Source organism: Ranitomeya variabilis, chromosome 4, assembly GCF_051348905.1.
Source record: "Ranitomeya variabilis isolate aRanVar5 chromosome 4, aRanVar5.hap1, whole genome shotgun sequence".
Lineage (NCBI taxonomy): Eukaryota > Metazoa > Chordata > Amphibia > Anura > Dendrobatidae > Ranitomeya > Ranitomeya variabilis.
Genome location: NC_135235.1, coordinates 81,635,586 through 81,657,580, shown reverse-complemented (window position 1 = coordinate 81,657,580; position 21,995 = coordinate 81,635,586). Strand labels below are relative to the sequence as shown.

General features: G+C 43.3%; 1 protein-coding gene across 3 annotated transcripts in view; it reads left to right on the top strand.

The window, feature by feature from the left end:
- Window positions 1-21,995, top strand: part of BICC1 (BicC family RNA binding protein 1) — a 260,245-nt gene that overhangs the window by 229,140 nt on the left and 9,110 nt on the right. The window contains exons 12-19 of one of the 3 annotated variants that reach the window (XM_077258861.1): window positions 5,128-5,324; window positions 7,400-7,538; window positions 7,826-7,982; window positions 8,057-8,216; window positions 9,583-9,622; window positions 11,821-11,975; window positions 14,768-14,918; window positions 16,503-16,663. In XM_077258861.1, the coding sequence (XP_077114976.1) occupies window positions 5,128-5,324; window positions 7,400-7,538; window positions 7,826-7,982; window positions 8,057-8,216; window positions 9,583-9,622; window positions 11,821-11,975; window positions 14,768-14,918; window positions 16,503-16,663 (1,160 nt within the window). The remainder of the gene's footprint in view (window positions 1-5,127; window positions 5,325-7,399; window positions 7,539-7,825; window positions 7,983-8,056; window positions 8,217-9,582; window positions 9,623-11,820; window positions 11,976-14,767; window positions 14,919-16,502; window positions 16,664-21,995) is intronic. The other 2 variants (XM_077258864.1, XM_077258863.1) reach the window with 2 other exon arrangements.

The window sequence follows — 21,995 nt, the reverse complement described above, 5'->3', positions numbered from 1 at the left end:
CGATCCGACTCTCTCCCCGGGTCAAACGGTCTCTCAACTGGTGGCTCACATCACCTCTCGTCTCCCAGGGCAGGTCCTTCCTTCCAGTCCACTGGCAAGTGGTGATGACGGATGCCAGCCTGCTCGGCTGGGGTGCGGTGTTTCGCCACCTGACTGTACAGGGCCGCTGGTCGGCGCAGGAGTCAACCTTGCCGATCAATGTCCTCGAGATCCGGGCCATTTTTCTGTCCCTTCGTCACTGGGAAGGGATTCTCAGGGGCCTTCCAAACCGAATCCAGATGGACAATGCCACGGCGGTGGCATTAGTCAACCATCAAGGGGGGACTCGGAGCTCCTTGGCCGAGGTATCCAAGATCCTCCTCTGGGCAGAGGCAACGGTTCCGGTGATATCTGCGGTGCATATCCCTGGAGTGTGCAATTGGGCCGCCGACTTCCTCAGCCACGAGGGTCTCGCGGCAGGGGAATGGTCCTTGCATCCGGAGGTCTTCCATCAGATTTGTCTTCGATGGGGGACTCCGGGCGTGGACCTCACCGCATCTCGAATGAACAGGAAGGTTCCTCAGTTCGTCTCCAGGTCTCGCGATCCTCTTGCAGTGGGCGTCGACGCTCTGGCCATTCCTTGGTCACAGTTCGTGCTGCCCTACCTGTTCCCACCCATTCCATTACTTCCCAAACTGTTGAAAAAGATCAAAGCGGAAGGGGTGCCGGTCATTCTGATCGCCCCGGATTAACCCAGGAGAGCTTGGTTCGCGGAGCTCGTCAATCTTCTCGTGGACGCCCCCTGGCGCCTTCCAGACAGGCCCGATCTGCTGTCTCAGGGTCCGATCTGCCACCCGAATTCTCAGTCGCTCAGTTTAACGGCGTGGCTGTTGAGACCGCAGTTCTAAGAGCGTCCGGCCTTTCAGACCGGGTGATTCACACCATGATTCAGGCTTGGAAGCCTTCGTCTTCCAGGATCTACTATCGTACCAGGAAGGCTTACTTCCGTTGGTGCGAGTCCAACCGTGTTTCATCTATGTCCTTTTCCCTGCCTTCCATTTTGGCCTTCCTTCAGGCAGGAGTGGATTCGGGCCTAGCTCTTAGTTCCCTGAAGGTCCAGGTCTCTGCGCTTTCCATCCTTTTTCAGAAGACTTTAGCTTCCCGACCACAGGTTAATACCTTCCTTCAAGGAGTAGCCCACGCTGTCCCTCCGTACAGGGCCCCTGTGGATTCATGGGATTTAAACCTGGTACTGGACGTTCTGAGGGTTTCCCCGTTTGAGCCTCTCAGGGAGGTCCCCCTGTCAGTTCTATCTTGGAAGGTGGCCTTTCTTGTGGCCATCACTTCTATCCGCCGTGTTTCCGAGTTGGCGGCCCTGTCTTGCCGTCCTCCGTTCTTGGTCATCCACCAGGACAAGGTGGTCCTCAGGCCTCCGCCTTCTTTTCTTCCTAAGGTGGTCTCCACCTTCCACCTCAACGAGGACATCGTTCTACCTTCCTTTTGTCCAGCTCCATCTCATCCTCTGGAGCGATCGTTGGACAAGCTGGACCTCATCAGGGCAGTGAAGATCTACCTGGATAGAACGTCCACTTTCCGGAAGACTGTTTTTCTTTTCGTCATTCCTGATGGCTCGCGCAGAGGCCAACCGGCTTCTAAGGCGACTATTGCTCCCTGGATCAGAACGGCAATTCTGGAGGCTTACCGGGTCAAGAACAGAGTGCCCCTCCTGGGATCAAGGCTCACTCTACCCGGGCAGTCGGCGCCTCCTGGGCGGTGCACCACAGGGCTTCCGCCCTACAGCTATGCAAAGCAGCAACCTGGTCTTCCACACGTTCGCCAAATTTTACAAGGTCCATACCTACGCTTCGGCGGATGCCAGCCTAGGCAGAAGGATCTCTCAGGCGGCAGTGGTGAGTCCTCTGGCCTGATGGAAGTCTGTTTCTTCCCGCCCTTGGAACTGCTTTGGGACGTCGCATGGTTTCTGTGTCCCCCAATGAGAGGCGATAAACAGGATTTTTGGTTGCTTACCATAAAATCTGTTTCTTGGAGCCTCCATTGGGGGACACAGCACCCTCCCAATGTTTCTCAGTTTCTGTTTTATGTTCTATGACTGTTCTCACGTTTACAGTTCTCAAGTTTGTGGTTATGGTTTTCAACCTTTGGTTATTTATCTCCTACTGCTTTCTCACTAACTGAAGAGTATAATGCCAGTCGGTGGGGTGTACACTGCAGAGGAGGAGCTAACTTTTTTATTTGCATAGTGTCAGCCTCCTAGTGGCAGCAGCATACACCCATGGTTCCTGTGTCCCCCAATGGAGGCTCCAAGAAACAGATTTTACGGTAAGCAACCAAAAATCCTGTTCGATTATATATTTTATTATATATTATAGGATATATAATATTATGATATATTATATTTTTCGTTGTTTGCCTACATAAACTTTAATTAAAGCTGCCTTCATGCTGCCATGATTTTTCAGATCACTGGATACACAGTTAGTAAGCGGTGTCTGGTTTCAGCCTTTGGGGTCTTTTCTAGCTCTAGTGTTTCAGTCCAGCTTCATTCCTGGAGTGATTTTCCCTTTCTACAGCTAGTGAAGACTCTTGTGTTTATTCTTTCTAAAACCCGAGTGAGCTATTGTCCTTGAATACTTTGCTCCTCTCCTCTGATGTGCTCGGTATAACCCCCTTCCTGCTACTATCTCTAACACTGAAGGAAGAGAGGGAAAAAGTAGAGAAAATCACCAGAGCTGGGAGCAAAGTGCTGATGGATCTATATCAGATTTTGCAGACCAGTTAGGCAAAGGGTTTGGGTTTACCCACACTTCGTAGTAGCAATGTGATAAGAAATTGTTCATGAAGACTGTTCAAAAAGTTGTTTCATTTGGCACTTTTAAAACATAATAGTATAACTGTGTATTTAGCATTTAATCTAAGTCATTGCACAATCTTTCTTGTATTTTTGATAAATTTAATTTTTTTTTGTAAAATTATATTCAAGTAATATTTCATTTTAAACACCATCCCCCACCACACCAAAAATTAGTTGGCATAGGGATATATTGTTAAAACGTCCTAATGTCAATTTTAGGTCATTTTAGTCGTGAATGTTGCTGAAAGGTAAGTTTGACTGAATCCACATGAAAAGTCCTTTTTACACTAGTTTACTGACTCCTTGAAATCTAAAACCTTAAAAAATGAACATTATTGGCAACAGAATTGTAAAATATCAGTCAAAGTTAAAACTTTCTTTTTAAGTTTTCTTGACTTAGCCCACAAATCCTAACCATAACCAAATAAATTGCAGATATTAATCCGTGTAGAATGTTTTGACCTGTTTTTTTGTTACCTCTGACAAATTCCTTAAGTTATATACTTTCCATTATGATCTGCCTCTGTGGCATTAAACATAATTACCGGTTGCAGTTCTAATCTGTCCTGGGAAAAAATTTCTTCTTACCAACATTGTCTTTAGAATGGAAAATTGCATAGAATTGCCAAAAAAGCTTGGAATTTGTTACTGTAAAAACAAGTGAAAATGGTCTGAGAAAGAATGGGCTGTTCATATGAGAATAAGGCTCGTTTGCTATATGGCTCTTTGTCTGTCAAGTTTTCTGTTTCTTTTTTTTTTTTTTTGCCCCTAAATAATAAGTTAAAGGTTAACATGGATACTAGAATTGGGTAAAAAAATTGTTTCCTTATGGCTGTATCTAGTATTGCAATTCTGCCTACTATTTTTTTTTTTTTTATCTAAGCAGAGAAAAGTCATTGCTATGTAAGGAGATAACATGCTGCCCAAGTTGTCCCTTGAAGAACAAGTGTTGTTCTAATGTGAGCTGTGTGGGTTGATGTTGGCATTGTGAATTGCTTGACAGTAGGGAGAACTAGAGTTAATGTTTGGGATTAGCTCAGAGTGGGAGAGGCTAAGCTGAAAAGACAGACAGACTGTTCCTGTCCAAAAGGGCATGGAGTTTGAAGGGAAGAGAGCTAAGGCTGGTCTGGTGTGAGCAGTGCCCCATTTCATGGGTGTACTTAGTAGTGAGTTGAGACCGGGAGAAAAAAAATCACCTTTTCGTGTTTTAATTACTGCTTTTATTCTTCAGAAATTAAAGTTTAATCATATATGCTAATTAGTTGGCTTGGTGCACCCTCAATGTGGCCTGGAGGTTCAGTGCACCATTCAGCCCACTGGTGATTCAGAATGTTTGCTTACATGAAGAGAGCACTGTATGCAGAAAAAGCTCAAGCAATCCTGTGCCGTCAGTCGCCAGTGGGGGACATGCAACACCAGTGGGCAGACATGTGCACTGAGCTTTTTGGCTACGCAAAGGGTGCAAGGGGAAAATTAATTAGTATGTTAGTATAATAAAAATCCTTGAAACTGAACACATAAGTCAAACCCTGTACCAAGTGGTGAGGGGGGCTATATTAGCCCAGGACACTCCCATAATTAATGCAAATGCAAAAAGAAAGAGCAAAAATTCTCATATAAAATAAATAGTTTATTTTTAAAAATATAATGCAAAAACTGAATAACTCAAATTGCATAGAAAAACAACATAGATATTTGATTTACACATGTGTAAAGCATATGGTCCCCAGTAAATGTAGTGGATGGGGGGAAACAAAAAGTAGCATCAAGTTTCATAAAGTGCTAGAGCCCATGCAGTCACTGTTCACATGTGACACAAATACTAGTTCATGGACCATTTGTATACAAGTCAGAGAGATGTATGGCACTGAATGAGGTGTATATTGCTTTAAGGGAACAAAAGCAGCAAAAATAAAGCTAAATTTTGTTCTCACCCATTGTATCCACCTGGAACTAGATGCTGACAGCCCTACGAGGAAGCCCACGTGAAACGCGCGTTGGGCTGACGGCATTTGGTCCCAGGCTGATACAATGGCTAAGAAAAAAATTTAGCTTTATATTTGCAGCTTTTGTTCCCTTAAAGTGATATACACATCATTATTCAATCAGTGATATACATCTTTGACTTACATACTACATAAATAGTCCATGAACTAGTATTTTTTGTCTCATGGGAACAATGACTGCATGAGCACTAGCACTTTAAGACTTGCTGCTACTTTTTTTGGTACACTTAAATATCATGTGATGATAATACTTTTTTTCTTCTTTTAAAGGGTTTTCTGCTATACCACATATGATGGTACCTTCAGCTGCACAAGCCACGTTAACTAGCTTTCTTCTATCTGGAGTGCCCAACTATGGACAAAATACCCCATCCCCACCTCCCGGACTGACCCCAGTCGATGTCCACATGAATGGAATGCACTCAGATTGCAAGAAAGTAGCCTCCGCATTAAATGGTCATGTGAAAGTAAGTACACGCTACATAATGTCTTGTACTTTGTAGCATCGAAAAGTTCCAATTGTAATCCTAAAATACACTGCTCAAAAAAATAAAGGGAACACAAATATCTCACATCCTAGATATCACTGAATGAAATATTCCAGTAGTAAATCTTTATTCATTACATAGTGGAATTTGTTGAGAACAATTAAAACCTAAAAATGATCAACGTAAATCACAACTAATATCCCATGGAGGTCTGGAGTTTTAATGATGCTCAAAATCAAAGTGGAAAATGAAGTTACAGGCTGACCCAACTTCAGTTGAAATGCCTCAAGACAAGGAAATGATGCTCTGTAGTGTGTGTGTTTGTGGCCTCCACGTGCCTGTATGACCTCCCTACAACACCTGGGCATGCTCCTGATGAGGCGGCGGATGGACTCCTGAGGGATCTCCTCCCAGACCTAGACTTAAGCATTCTCCAACTCCTGGACAGTGTGTTTCAACATGACGTCGGTGGATGGTTCAAGACATGATATTCCAGATGTGTTCAATCGGATTCAGGTCTGGGGAACAGGCGGGCCAGTCCATAGCTTCCATGCCTTCATCTTGCAGGAACTGCTGACACACTCCAGCCACATGAGGTCTGGCATTGTCCTGCATTACGAGGAACCCAGGGCCAACCGCACCAGCATATGGTCTCACAAGGGGTCTGAGGATCTCATCTCGGTACCTAATGGCAGTCAGGCTACCTCTGGCAAAGAAATGCCACCTCACACCATTACTGACCCACTGCCAAACCGGTCATGCTGAAGGATGTTGCAGGCAGCAGATCGCTCTCCACGGCGTCTCCAGACTCTGACACGTCTGTCATATGTGCTTAGTGTGAACCTGCTTTCATCTGTGAAGAGCACAGGGTGCCAGTGGCAAATTTGCTAATTCTGTTAAGTGGCAAATGCCAAGGGTCCTGCACGGTGTTGGGCTGTGAGCACAACCCCATCTGTGGACGTCGGGCAATCGGACCATCCTCATGGAGTCGGGTTCTAACAGTTTATGTAGACATGCACATTTGTGGCCTGCTGGAGGTCATTTTGCAGGGCTCTGGAAGTGCTCCTCCTGTTCCTCCTTGCACAAAGGCTGAGGTAGTGGTCCTGCTGCTGGGTTGTTTCCCCCCCCCTCCACGTCTCCTGGTGTACTGGCCTGTCTCCTGGTAGCACCTCCAGCCTCTGGACACTACGCTGACAGACACAGCAAACCACCTTGCCACAGCTCGCATTGATGTGCCATCCTGGATGAGCTGCACTACCTGAGCCACTTGTGTGGGTTGTAGAGTCCGTCTCATGCTACAACGAGTGTGAAAGCACAACCAACATTCAAAAGTGACCAAAACATCAGCCAGAAAGCATTGGTACTGAGATGTGGTCTGTGGCCCCACCTGCAGAACCACTCCTTTATTGAGTGTGTCTTGATAATAGCCAATCATTTCCATCTGCTGTCTATTCAATTTGCACAACAGCATGTGAAATTGATTGTCAAACAGTGTTGCTTCCAAGTGGACAGTTTGATTTCACAGAAGTTTGATTTACTTGGAGTTATATTCTGTTGTTTAAGTATTTCCTTATTTCCTTTATTTTTTTGAGCAGTGTATATGGAAAGCAGAAGGATTTATTATTTTATTCTGTCACAGCTATGATCAGGGGCTGCAACTTAAAACTTACTGTACATGCTGTTTGAATTTTTATTTACTATTTTATTTTAGTGGTGGAATAAAATTCAGAAAAATTAACCTGTATGATGGCTTATTTTCTGTACACAGAGCTGTAGTTTTTGATACTTTTTAGGATATATTTGAAGGTGACAGAAAAATAGTTTTGTTTTTTTCTTTTTGCACTTTAACACCTTTAACTAATTTTGGTGGGACTTTTACATACACAAAGTTGCCAAAGTAATTTTTATATTTTTAAATGGAAAAATAAATTTTGGTTCCCCTTTCTGCTTCAAAAGATGTTAACAGATGTCTATATTGTACAATTTTTTTTTTTTTGTTTGCATTTAGTTCTTGCTAATGAATGTATATATTTTTTTCCACTTTAATTTTGCAGTCGTCAAGCATGAAATACGGGACATTATCTACGTCATCTCTAGGAGACAAGGTGATGAACTCTCGCCTACCTGAATCCTCTAGACAGTCAAACAACCGAAGCCCCCCTGTCCAAACAAGTCCAAAGTCTGATTCAGAAGGTAGGCCCGAAGACTATGCCGTTTCCGTTTAATGTTTCTCTTCCATTTGTCATGCTTTAAATATTTTAATATTTCTCTCCCAATCTACATGCTTTAAAAATAAATTCTGCATCTTCTTCCCAAAAACATTTTGTTTTGCTCTTAAGGTGACATCATGATGAAGTAGTCAAAACTTCTTGCATGTTGGAATATGGTTGATGGGTCGGGTCAATAACTAGATCTGCGTGAGAAAAGGTGTAGAGCAAATTTTCTTAAAGTTCACCCATTAGTTTTCCATTGCTTTTCAGGGTGTAATGATGCATTTGTGGAAGTAGGAATGCCAAGGAGTCCATCCCATTCAGCAAATACAAATGAACTCAAACAAATGCTGACCTCCGCCAAAGTCCCCTGTGCAAAGAGGCAGACGGTGGAATTATTGCAAGGCACCAAGAACTCTCGCTTGCAGTAAGTTCTAGTTTGGGATAGGTTTGATGAACCCAGGAGCCACATTTGCCACAACGTTTTTCCTTCATTTATAGTGGTACTGAACGGTTACTGTCGGATTCAGAGATGAGCTCTCCTGAGGGTCCGGTCACCGACAAGAAGGCCCCTGGAAGTGAGCGAGCAGCCGAGCGAGCGGCACAGCAGAACTCCGAAAGGGTACGACTTACTGCACAGTCACCATACACTAATATGCAGGTAATGATTGCAGTATAGGCCGAGCCGCTGTTCTTTTATCAAAACTTAGTGCGTTTTTCATACAAAGACAGAAATGGCGTATGTTTAGCCTGAGCAGCCAAGTTATTAAAACCACTGTCTGTTACATTGTGGTAATGAATTTCTTGGTCCACTGTCACTGTTGTTCTTAGACATGTTGGAGGGCACTAGTAATTAAAACGCCGTCATCTGTGTTATGACACTTAAGGCAAAAGATCTGGCATATTACGGACAGTATACTAGAATATCATGTTTTAAATGGAGTCTATCTGCGCAAAATTACTTTTCAAACAAAGCTCAGGTTTACTGATAACCACTTGGCTTGCATCTTGCAGTTTTTTTTCCTGACCATCTCTTCCCCACTCTTCCTACATTGACTGCTCTGACTTTACAGGAGAGCAGAGATAGATGGGAACCAAGTAGGTGGGAAGGTGCGCTAAACTGTTGGGCAAAGTCATGGGTAAGCCAAGCGGCTGTGCCTGGTTTGAACAGTCGTTTTATGCTAACACTCCATAAGTGAACCTTATGGCTTATCCAGGTCCCCTAAACGATTTATTGCTTCCATTATAACATTTCTAACAAGCCCCTTCATAGTCTTACTGATTACTGCATATGGCAAAAAAACATAATTTTTTTTTTTTTTTTATTGTGGCAACAATATGCTAGTGGATGGCTAGTCATGGGGTCTTCTTTTCTGCAGACTGACCCCCACCTATCTTATTTAGAGAGCAATATACTTCAGTATGTTGTGCCTGGAGAACCCCTTTAATTATTCCAAATCAAATTTGTATCGTGTTAAATCAGATGAGGTGGATGAAGATCAATAACCGTCCATTACAGAAGTGCTGGAGAACATAATTTAAACTAGGAGTAGAAGTCAGCACAGAAAAGACCTTTTTCCTTGTGATACTACTTGTGGTAGCAACTCCTTGCATTTATTGCACAGCTATTTTTAATGAAGCATTGCAGTGCCTTATGTTTCCAGTAGCGTTTTGCAGCAATCCTGGATTTCGATTTTGTACAATGAATTAAAAAGCACATTATATACACCGGAGTAACCACCACATTTTATATGATTATATCCCATCATCTGTATCTTCAGCCTTAATATTTCTCCACTTCTACAAGTTACGCATCCACACTTACCCTCTATGACCACCACTGCACATGTGTCATCTTGGGGTATATCAACTTTAAAAATGAGAGATGAGGGGGGTCTCCTAGAACTGCCTTGTCTCATGAAATACCCCTTGTATATACATTTATTAATGGGACTAGTGTTCGTGATTGGGTTGGAGGGCCATGGCACTCCTTGTTGTAATTTTATTTTATTTGCTCCCGTCTATAGGCCTATGACTATGAACAAAAGAAATTGTTAGCAACAAAAGGTATGTGATGTTCAGCTTTTTCCTCTTTGGTAAAAGTGTGATGGTGCGTGTACATCCAGCACAAGTCCAGCCATGACACATAGCTGATGCAAGGGATGCGTCCATATACAGTACCGTATTCCCTACAGGGCTGATCTGATGTTCGATGACATCCCATATGTTACTTTCTAGTTTCCCTCCCTATGGTGTGCTGTCCTACAGTGTTCATCATGGCATACTATGCTGCTTGCTTAGAACCATACAGTATGTTGCCCAGATAACATTATTTATACTGGGTTTTTCTATTATTCAATCCAAAAATGTACAGTTGTTGGTCCTCGACAATGCCTGTGTAAATGTCACCCTATAGTGGTCAAATACCACGAACATAGTGCTACCAAATAACATGTCTGCACTATAGAGCTGCTATACACTGTCCAGTGCAGGTGATGACCGCGCCCTGTATTGTCATACAGGTATTTCCCCCTAGAAGAAAAAGAATTTGTCAGCAGGTCTTTTTTTATGTAATATGAGAGCAGCATGATGTAGGGGCAGGAGCATGTCACTTACTGGTCTGAAGAAAAAAGAACGGCACTGAGTAGCGTGCTTTACTCACTGGTGTGGTGAAGTGGTCTCTGAATCACAGGCCTCAATGCAGGAGCGTAGTTAACGGTGTTGAAGGTGCATGACATGAAGTGCACATAAGGAAGTCCATTAGAAGAAAAAAAAATGCAGCAACACTTCAAAATCCAGTGACGAAAAAACCTTAGTCCTTTATTTCAAGCGAATTGCATGCAGGTACAGGGCAGATGGTACAGGCAGAGAAACAGGACGACGGCTGTTTTGCGTTATACACGCTTCCACAAGCATTACCTTGTCCATGCAATTCGCTTGAAATAAAGGTATAAGGTTTTTTCGTCACTGGATTTTGAGGTGTTGCTGCATTTTTTTCTTTCTTCTAATGGTCTCACTTACTGGTCTGCATGCTGTCAATTTAATACTCTGCAAATCGAACAGTGCCCAGACTGCAGAGATCTATACAACCCCACCCACACCTCCAATAGCGTATTCTCTGTTTATATTGTATTTTCACAGAAAGCAGCTAATCAGTGGTGGGGGCGAGTTACACAATGGCATGGCTGGAATCAGGTTCTCAGACCCTACATCATCTTGCTCTTGGATTACATGTCCAAAACTTGCTGACCTCTCTTTTTTAAGTAGTATAATTGCGGCTTTCATCTTTCTCCAATTAGAGTTGATGGACTCCACAATGGAGCTGTTGGCCAGTCTCTTTAGATAGGTGATGAAATGCAACTACTTGCAGACCACCCAAAATCTTATCGGGTCACCTGGCCCTTATCAGTCGTCAATGGCAAACCGCCTCCTGCCTGAAGTGCACAGCTGATCTGGGTCTAAGGCTACTTTCACACTAGCGTCGGTACGGGCCCGTTGCAGTGCGTCGGGCCGACATACTGACGCATGCCGTGAAATAAAAGGCAGCGGATGCAGTTTTTCAACGCATCCGCTGCCCCGTTGTAATGTCCAGGGAGGAGGGGGCGAAGTTCCGGTTTCGCATGCGCGGTTGGAAATGGCGGACACAACGCACAAAAAAGCGTTACATGTAACTTTTTTGTGCCGACGGTCCGCCAAAACACGACGCATCCGTCGCATGACGGATGCAACGTGTGGCCATACGTCGCAATGCGTCAGTAATGTAAATCTATGGGGAAAAAACACATCCTGCAGACAACTTTGCAGGATGCGTTTTTTCTCCTAAACGACGCATTGCGACGTAGGCAAAACGACGCTAGTGTGAAAGTAGCCTAAACTGGCAATATTGAGGAAGAATTAAAAAAGAAAAAAAGCAACCACTACACCCAGTCACTGTTTTGAACCCCCTCCCCTAACAAAAAACATGTCGAAAATATATTTAAAAAAAAATGGAAAGGGGAATATAGTTTAATGTGGTCTTAAACTGATAATTTTTATAGCAAAATAGTTTACCTTTTAGCCAAAAAAAATCAAATTTATTTGAAAAATGGAAAAAATGAAAATTTTTAGAGCTTTTCAAACCTCTTGTGCATAAAAAAAAACTCAACTACGTGTTGTAATTAACCTGTTACCCTGTGAATGAATGTCTGTATAATGACTGCAGCTACATACCGTAATTCAGATCTGTTTGGAATTGAAGCCTTACACCTTTTTCCTCTTCACTTTAGCAATGTTAAAGAAACCAGTGGTAACAGAAGTGAGAACGCCAACTAACACCTGGAGCGGACTGGGCTTCTCAAAGTCTATGCCAGCAGAAACCATTAAAGAATTGAGACGAGCTAACCACGTGCCGTACAAGCCGACCATGAGTACGACATACGAGGTAGCGCACTCAAGTTCGGGTTTAGCACTTGTCTTTCTGCCAGACTTTCTTTTTACAGTCTTGGCTTCTATGGTGACTCTGTCAATGTTCCATGAGTGGATGTAGTTTCTACTATGGTGTGCATGGAAAATCAAAGTCATACAAACATTGGAGCTGTAATAAAGTTCCTCTCGCTCCCATATGTTCATAGATCAACCTTGGTAGCCAACATAGGTTTCTGGAATTCTTATTTTTGGCATACGGTTCAGATATTAGTCAAGTGCACTTATTTTATTTATGATATTAACTAGAGAAGATGTTAACAAGGCAATTTAACAAAATATTTACAATTTTAACTGGCAAAACGAACATAAACAGGCTATGATGTGTATAATGTGGCAATTTTTTTTTTCTTTAATGTTTGTGTCATTAGAAAATGACCTATAATTTAGATCAAGTGTTTATCGTAAATGTATTTAGCCTAATCCTTGCCAATGTGTTTTTTTTTCACATCACAAACTTGATGAAAATACAAATTATTGTAGCAATCTTGCAATTTTCATATTATTGGCCAGTTTTTTTTTTTTTTTTTCCTGGTTCAGTAAACACATGTACATAAGTATCTATAGTCGCACACACTCTCTTTAGATGCTTGATTACAAAAGATAGGATTATAGATCAGTATAGAAGGTGTGTGTAAAGGTGTCACCTCACTGTAATCCTGGCTCTTAGAACTAGGAAGCTGAAATATCTCCTTGAAAAGACCGGAAGTTCAAGTTTATAAAAGCCCCAGTAGCCAGTGTGTGAAAACTGAGATTTTTTTTTTCTTGAAGACTAATGTGGAAAAGGAATCGCAAACAATCTCTTAAAATTATTATTATTTTTTTTAAATTGCAACCCAAAATCCTGGTGGTTTTCTGACATAACATTCCCTTTAAGCTATGTGTACGGGAGCCTCCCAACTGTATTGAATTGTTACATAATGGAAAAGGATTGAACAGGTTGGATTTTAATGGACTTGTATTGTCAGTCTGGACTCAAACACTACATTAAGTTGTTTGGGGGGTTTTTTTCCCCTGGTGTTGGAAAAAAAATGTAAAAAACAATGGCTCAATTGCTGTTCTTTTCCACTACCCCCACCTGAAAAAGAAAGAAATCAATCAAACATTTTCAGATACTTCTTATGCGCTTCAAAACGACATAAAAAGTAAACTCCTTGCACAAACATGGCCGCGTACAGCTACTTGCACTAAAAAATGACAAGTTACAGTGCCTGGATTAAGTTGACAAATTATTCACAATCATTAAACACTTGTTACAGCTTAGACGTGTGGCTCTCAAAATCCGTATTCTCCTTAGGTATGAATAAGTCATAATTATTGCGTTAATGAAGGAGGTAGGTATGTATATGTGTGTGTGTGTGTATATATATATATATATATATATATATATATATATATATATATATATATATATATATATATATATATATATATATATATATATATATATATATATATATATATATAATCATCGTGATTACTTGCTAATCCCACCCCCTGCACAGTAGCTCCACCCCCCACCTCATCACCACGCAAAATCCCGCCCCCCACCACATCACCACGCATAATCCCGCCCCCCAACACATCACCACACACAATCCCGCCCCCACCACATTACCACACATAATCCCGCCCCCACCACGTTACCACACATAAAATCCCGCCCCATCACCACACAATCCCGCCCCCCCACCCATCACACATAATCCCGCCCCCCAACACATCACCACACATAATCCCGCCCCCCAACACATCACCACACATAATCCCGCCCCCACCACATTACCACAGATAATCCCGCCCCCCACCACATTACCACACATAATACCACCCCCCTACCACATTACCACACAAGGCTCTGTCCCACACACATTACCACACTAGGCTGCGCCCCCCACATTACCACACAACGCTTCGTCCCCACGCATTACCACACGAGGCTCCGTCCTCACGCATTACCACACGAGGCTCCGTCCTCACACATTATCACACGACGCTCCGTCCCCACATTACCACACGAAGCTCTTCCCCCCGCATTACCACACGAGGCTCCGTCCCCACATTACCACACGAAGCTCCTCCCCCCACATTACCACACGAAGCTCTTCCCCCCCACATTACCACACGACGCTCCGTCCCCACATTACCACACGAGGCTCCGTCCCCACATTACCACACGAAGCTCCTCCCCCCACATTACCACACGAAGCTCTTCCCCCCGCATTACCACACGAGGCTCCTCCCCCCACATTACCACACGAGGCTCCTCCCCCCACATTACCACACGCAGCACTTCCTTTCTATGTAATTCAACCACTTCAGCCAAGGTAAACGTACATTTAATTGCATAATCACCAGCAGCATTAAATAGATTGCAATGAGCGAGAGTTAGCTGGCTGGAAACAGCTAGTCCATTATATATGCAGAGCAGTTTCATAACCAGCGCAGCCTTATATACACATGTTAGTTAGGTTTGTGCAGTGAGTTATTATTGCAGTTTATTCTCTACAGCTCGGATATGGGTATTTAATAGACTCTATAGTTTTATAAAATTGTCACAACAGACCCGATCTGAACATAAAAAGAATGCACCAAGCTCTGTATCCAGTGTGAGATCGTGTCAGGTTTGCTGAGATCTGATGCTGATCTATTGGATCATAATGGGGCCGCTGTCTCACTTTTGGGGTGCATTTATCCTTGTATATGGACGTGTGCTGTTTATGAAATTCATGCAGAGTTTTTATGTTTAAGGCACCTTCAATGTCTCTCTCGCGGTCAAACAGTCGGGAACAACTAGGAAATGGTAGCGACTCTGATAACTGGAGGGACAGGAACGGGATTGACTCATCTCACAACGACTACTCATCGATTGGGAGTCCCAAGAGGAAGCAGAATAAATCCGGTAAGCATTGGTCACAAACTGGAGATGGCATGAAAGTGTTCTTGGTGCATTCTGAAGTCAGAAAATGGCAAGTTATAGAGAGGTGATCAGTGCTACATAGCGCCATGTGTGCGTACCGCTATCGAAGGAAAAGGCAGTTAATGGGGGGGAAGCATCACAGCCCCGAGGGAATGGGGAGGAGGGAAGTAATATAGCTGGAAGTCACACTTCAGTCGTTCCTTGTATGGTGCCAAACTGTAGCTGGAGCCGCTGATATGCAGAAATAACTTATGTAATCCTGGTCCACTTATTCTATATGAACTTCACTACCGTATTTTTCGGACTAGAAGACGCACTTTTTTCCCAAAAAATGTTTTGGGGAAAATGGGGGTGCGTCTTAGTCAAAATATACTTACAAGTAGTGTGGCGGCAGCAGGAGTCAGGCGATTCTGCGGCGGTCCGATGTTACAAGGCGATGATCACACTCCCCAGGTTGGTGCGGCAGGCTCGGCGGTGCTCTGTGGTGCGGGGGGCTCTGCCAGCATTTTGTGAAAGCCTGGAGCCCCTGCACATCCATTACTGCGATATGGTGGCTTCCGGCAAAATGGCCGCTGGGGGCTGCTCATGTTCAGATGGACTTCTCTGCAACGAGATCTTGTCCCGATTTATTTATTTTATTACATCTAATTGTAGAAATTATTCCAAAATCTATTGATTAAAATGTACTTTTGTTCATGGGGAAACCCCTTTAATCGTGCTATTCAGCATCCAAATAACAATGCGACTTGGCACTTCCAAATATTGCTTAAAGGGGTTTTCCCCAAAACTGTTAATTTTAATTATAGATCTTGGTAGAAGTTCCACAACTGGATGTGATATTACAAAAAAAGTGTTCTGTACTGAGATAATCTTATAAATGTTCCCCGGCTGTGTGCTATGTAATGGCTATGTCTGATCATGCAGGAACATGGTCTGATCACATCTCATCTCCTGGGCAGGGGAGGAAGCAAGAGAGTATACAGACATTACAGCACGGGATCACACCTGATTCTTTCTGTGAGGCAAAACATGTTTAAAAACAGGCAGGGAAATGTTTTTCCTTATAGAAACAGTTGTGACATCCGGCTGTCCTGTCTGTATACTCTTTTGCCTAGGAGCTGTGGTATGATCAGACCATGTTCCTGCACGGTCAGACACAGCCATTACACACTAGATATCAGGGGATCATTCATCAGATTATCTCAGCACAGGAACATTTTATATTAACACATCCAATTGTGGAACTTATTTTTATTCTAATATCTATTGATTTGAGAAAAACTTGAGTGGGAAGACCTGTTTAAGTAATTCTACAGCTGGAATTATACAATAAGCTCAGGGCATGAATCCTAATGCCTGTGATGGGTTGGTGGAAGTCTGGGAGTAATTGCTGCTTTTGCCATGCTTTAATCTAATCCTTATGGTGACTGCTGGGTTACACTGCCTGCATGTAAATACTTAAGGTGGATAAATAGTTAGCCATGTTCTATTTATCATCAGTCCTTTATATATTAGGTGCTACGTGAACCTGCATTAACCTCACTCTTCCTTCCCCTTACTTCACAGCAGAACACTATCTGAGCAGCAGCAATTACATGGACTGCATCTCCTCTCTAACTGGAAGCAATGGCTGTAATCTGAGTAGCTCATTCAAAGGCTCCGACCTTCCTGAACTGTTCAGCAAGCTTGGACTGGGGAAATATACCGACATCTTCCAGCAACAAGAGGTCAGCATGTTCACAGATCTGCCGTAATCTGCGAGTGTAAGCTGCGAGGTGACCTCCATCAGTTCCTGGGGTCGTTCTGTGTAGTGATTGTGTCCTAGCCTGTACTTCAGTATTGGCGCCTTCACTTGTTGCCATCATGGAGACCTGCTGCAATCACTGTAACCCTCTGTAGAGACACTGGAACGTTTAGCCTTTTTCTGGCAATAGACGATCTGGATATGAATGTTTTCATTTTTTATGACCTCAGTGGAAGTCGTAATATTATGAAAATCTATACTGCATGTCATCACTAAATCAGAAATTATTTAAGCATTAATTTGGCATCTTTATAAATTGCTTAACATCATGCCTTACCATTTAACTCTAAAATCCAAGATACATTCATAAAGCAAAACTCCTTTCAACTTTAACCCCTTCCCGACATTTGACGTACTATCCCGTCGAGGTGGGGTGGGCCCGTATGACCGCCGACGGGATAGTACGTCATCACCGATCAGCGGCGCTCACGGGGGGAGCGCGGCCGATCGCGGCCGGGTGTCAGCTGCATATCGCAGCTGACATCCGGCACTATGTGCCAGGAGCGGTCACGGACCGCCCCCGGCACATTAACCCCCGGCACACCGCGATCAAACATGATCGCAGTGTACCGGCGGTATAGGGAAGCATCGCGCAGGGAGGGGGCTCCCTGCGGGCTTCCCTGAGACCCCCGGAGCAACGCGATGTGATCGCGTTGCTGCGAGGGTCTCCTACCTCCTTCCTGGCTGCAGGTCCCGGATCCAAGATGGCCGCGGCATCCGGGTCCTGCAGGGAGGGAGGTGGCTTACCGAGTGTCTGCTCAGAGCAGACACTTGGTAAGCCTGCAGCCCTGCACAGCAGATCGTCGATCTGGCAGAGTGCTGTGCACACTGCCAGATCAATGATCTGTGATGTCCCCCCCTGGGACAAAGTAAAAAAGTTAAAAAAAATTTTTTCCACATGTGTAAAAAAAAAAAAAAAAAAAATCCTAAATAAATAATAAAAAAAATATATATATTATTCCCATAAATACATTTCTTTATCTAAATAAAAAAAACAAAACAATAAAAGTACACATATTTAGTATCGCCGCGTCCGTAACGACCCAACCTATAAAACTGCCCCACTAGTTAACCCCTTCAGTAAACACCGTAAGAAAAAAAAAAAAAAAACGAGGCAAAAAACAACGCTTTATTACCATACCGCCGAACAAAAAGTGGAATAACACGCGATCAAAAAGACTGATATAAATATCCATGGTACCGCTGAAAACGTCATCTTGTCCCGCAAAAAACAAGCCGCCATACAACATTATCAGCAAAAAAATAAAAAAGTTATAGTCCTGAGAATAAAGCGATACGAAAATAATTATTTTTTCTATATTTTAGTTTTTATCGTATAAAAGCGCCAAAACATAAAAAAATGATATAAATGAGATATCGCTGTAATCGTACTGACCCGAAGAATAAAACTGCTTTATCAATTTTACCAAACGCGGAACGGTATAAACGCCTCCCCCAAAAGAAATTCATGAATAGCTGGTTTTTGGTCATTCTGCCTCACAAAAATCGGAATAAAAAGCGATCAAAAACGGTCACGTGTCCGAAAATGTTACCAATAAAAACGTCAACTCGTCCCGCAAAAAACAAGACCTCACATGACTCTCTGGAGCAAAATGTGGAAAAATTATAGGTCTCAAAATGTGGAGACGCAAAAACTTTTTTGCTATAAAAAGCGTCGCTGGTTTCACACTTGCGTTTTTGTCTGCAGCGTTTTTTGCACAAAAAAACGCATGCGTTTTTTCCCTATATTTAACATTGAAAACGCATGCGGTTTTTTTGTACGCGTTTGGTCGCGTTTTCAAACGCATGCGTTTTTTTTCTGCATGCGTTCATTTTCAGAAATACAACCTGCAGTATTTTCTTGCGTTTTTAAGCACATGCGTTTGTTTGCGTTAAAAACGCATGCATTTTTATCGAAAAAAAACAGAAAACACACTGAAAAGCCACCCACCACCATCAAGGTGATAAAGGGATCCAAACCCTAACCCTAACTCTACCCCTAACCTCACCCCTAACCGTTTAATGAACATTTTCTGACAGTCATAGTGCCACGTATTTCAGTGCCACGTATTTCAGTGCCACGTGTTTCAGTGCCACGTATTTCAGTGCCACGTATCACATATTTCAGTGCCACGTATCACGTATTTCAGTGCCACGTATCACGTATTTCAGTGCCACATATTTTAGTACCACGTATTTCAGTGCCACGTATTTCAGTGCCACGTATTTCAGTGCCACGTATTTCAGTGCCACGTATTTCAGTGCCACGTATTTCAGTGCCACGTATCACGTATTTCAGTGCCACGTATTTCAGTGCCACGTATTTCAGTGCCACGTATTTCAGTGCCACGTATTTCAGTGCCACGTATTTCAGTGCCACGTATTTCAGTGCCACGTATCACGTATTTCAGTGCCACGTGTTTCAGTGCCACGTATTTAAGTGCCACGTATCACGTATTTCAGTGCCACGTATTTCAGTGCCACGTATTTCAGTGCCACGTATCACGTATTTCAGTGCCACGTATTTCAGTGCCACGTATTTCAGTGCCACGTATTTCAGTGCCACGTATTTCAGTGCCACGTATTTCAGTGCCACGTATTTCAGTGCCACGTATTTCAGTGCCACGTATTTCAGTGCCACGTATTTCAGTGCCACGTATTTCAGTGCCACGTATTTCAGTGCCACGTATTTCAGTGCCACGTATTTCAGTGCCACGTATTTCAGTGCCACGTATTTCAGTGCCACGTATCACGTATTTCAGTGCCACGTGTTTCAGTGCCACGTATTTAAGTGCCACGTATCACGTATTTCAGTGCCACGTATTTCAGTGCCACGTATTTCAGTGCCACGTATTTCAGTGCCACGTATTTCAGTGCCACGTATTTCAGTCACGTTTAGGGTTAGGGTTAGGGTTAGGGTTAGGGTTGGAGGTAAAGTTAGGGTTGGGGCTAAAGTTAGGGTTGGGGCTAAAGTTAGGGTTAGGGTTTGGATTACATTTACGTTTGGATTAGGGTTGGGATTAGAATTATGGGTGTGTCAGGGCTAGGGGTGTGGTTAGGGTTACCGTTGGGATTAGGGTTAGGGGTGTGTTTGGGTTAGGGTTTCAGGTAGAATTGGGGAGTTTCCACTGTCCAGGCACATCAGGGGCTCTACAAGCGCGACATGGCGTCCAATCTCAATTCCAGCCAATTCTGCGTTGAAAAAGTAAAACAGTGCTCCTTCCCTTCCGAGCTCTCCCGTGCGCCCAAAAAGGGGTTTACCCCAACATATGTGTTATCAGCGTACTCGGGACAAATTGAACAACAACTTCTGGGATCCAAGTTCTCTTGTTATCCTTAGGAAAATAAAAATTTGGGGGGCTAAAAATCATTTTTGTGGGAAAAAAAAGATGTTTTATTTTCACGGCTCTGCGTTATAAACTGTAGTGAAACACTTGGGGGTTCAAAGTTCTCACAACACATCTAGATAAGTTCCTTGGGAGGTCTAGTTTCCAATATGGGGTCACTTGTGGGGGGTTTGTACTGTTTGGGTACATCAGGGGCTCTGCAAATGCAACGTGACGCCTGCAGACCAATCCATTTAAGGCTGCATTCCAAATGGCGCTCCTTCCCTTCCGAGCTCTGTCATGCACCCAAACAGTGGTTCCCCCCCACATATGGGGTATCAGCGTACTCAGGACAAATTGGACAACAACTTTTGGGGTCTAATTTATCCTGTTACCCTTGTGAAAATACAAAACTGGGGGCTAAAAAATCATTTTTGTGAAAAAAAAAAAGAATTTTTATTTTCACGGCTTTGCGCTATAAACTTTAGTGAAACACTTGGGGGTTCAAAGTTCTCAAAACACATCTAGATAAGTTCTTTGGGAGGTCTAGTTTCCAATATGGGGTCACTTGTGGGGGGTTTGTACTGTTTGGGTACATCAGGGGCTCTGCAAATGCAACGTGACGGCTGCTGACCAATCCATTTAAGTCTGCATTCCAAATGGCGCTCCTTCCCTTCCGAGCTCTGTCATGCGCCCAAACAGTGGTTCCCCCCCACATATGGGGTATCAGCGTACTCAGGACAAATTGGAAAACAAATTTTGGGGTCCAATTTATTCTGTTACCCTTGTAAAAATACAAAGCTGGGTGCTAAAAAATCATTTTTGAGAAAAAAAATAAAAATTATTTTCACGGCTCTGCGTTATAATCTGTAGTGAAACACTTGGGGGTTCAAAGCTCTCAAAACACATCTAGATAAGTTCCTTAGGGGGTCTACTTTCCAAAATGGTGTCACTTGTAGGGAGTTTCAATGTTTAGGCACATCAGGGGCTCTCCAAACACAACATGGCGTCCCATCTCAATTCCAGTCAATTTTGCATTGAAAAGTCAAATGGCGCTCCTTCCCTTCCAAGCTCTGCCATGCGCCCAAACAATGGTTTACACCCACATATGGGGTATCAGCGTACTCAGGACAAATTGCACAACATTTTTTGGGGTCCAATTTCTTCTCTTACCCTTGGGAAAATAAAAAATTGGGGGCGAAAAGATCATTTTTGTGAAAAAATATGATTTTTTATTTTTACGGCTCTGCATTATAAACTTCTGTGAAGCACTTGGTGGGTCAAAGTGCTCACCACACATCAAGATAAGTTCCTTAGGGGGTCTACTTTCCAAAATGGTGTCACTTGTAGGGAGTTTCAATGTTTAGGCACATCAGGGGCTCTCCAAACGCAACATGGCGTCCCATCTCAATTCCAGTCAATTTTGCATTGAAAAGTCAAATGGCGCTCCTTCCCTTCCAAGCTCTGCCATGCGCCCAAACAATGGTTTACACCCACATATGGGGTATCAGCGTACTCAGGACAAATTGCACAACATTTTTTGGGGTCCAATTTCTTCTCTTACCCTTGGGAAAATAAAAAATTGGGGGCGAAAAGATCATTTTTGTGAAAAAATATGATTTTTTATTTTTACGGCTCTGCATTATAAACTTCTGTGAAGCACTTGGTGGGTCAAAGTGCTCACCACACATCAAGATAAGTTCCTTAGGGGGTCTACTTTCCAAAATGGTGTCACTTGTAGGGGGTTTCAGTGTTTAGGCACATCAGGGGCTCTCCAAACGCAACATGGCGTCCCATCTCAATTCCAGTCAATTTTGCATTGAAAAGTCAAATGGCGCTCCTTCCCTTCCAAGCTCTGCCATGCGCCCAAACAATGGTTTACACCCACATATGGGGTATCAGCGTACTCAGGACAAATTGCACAACATT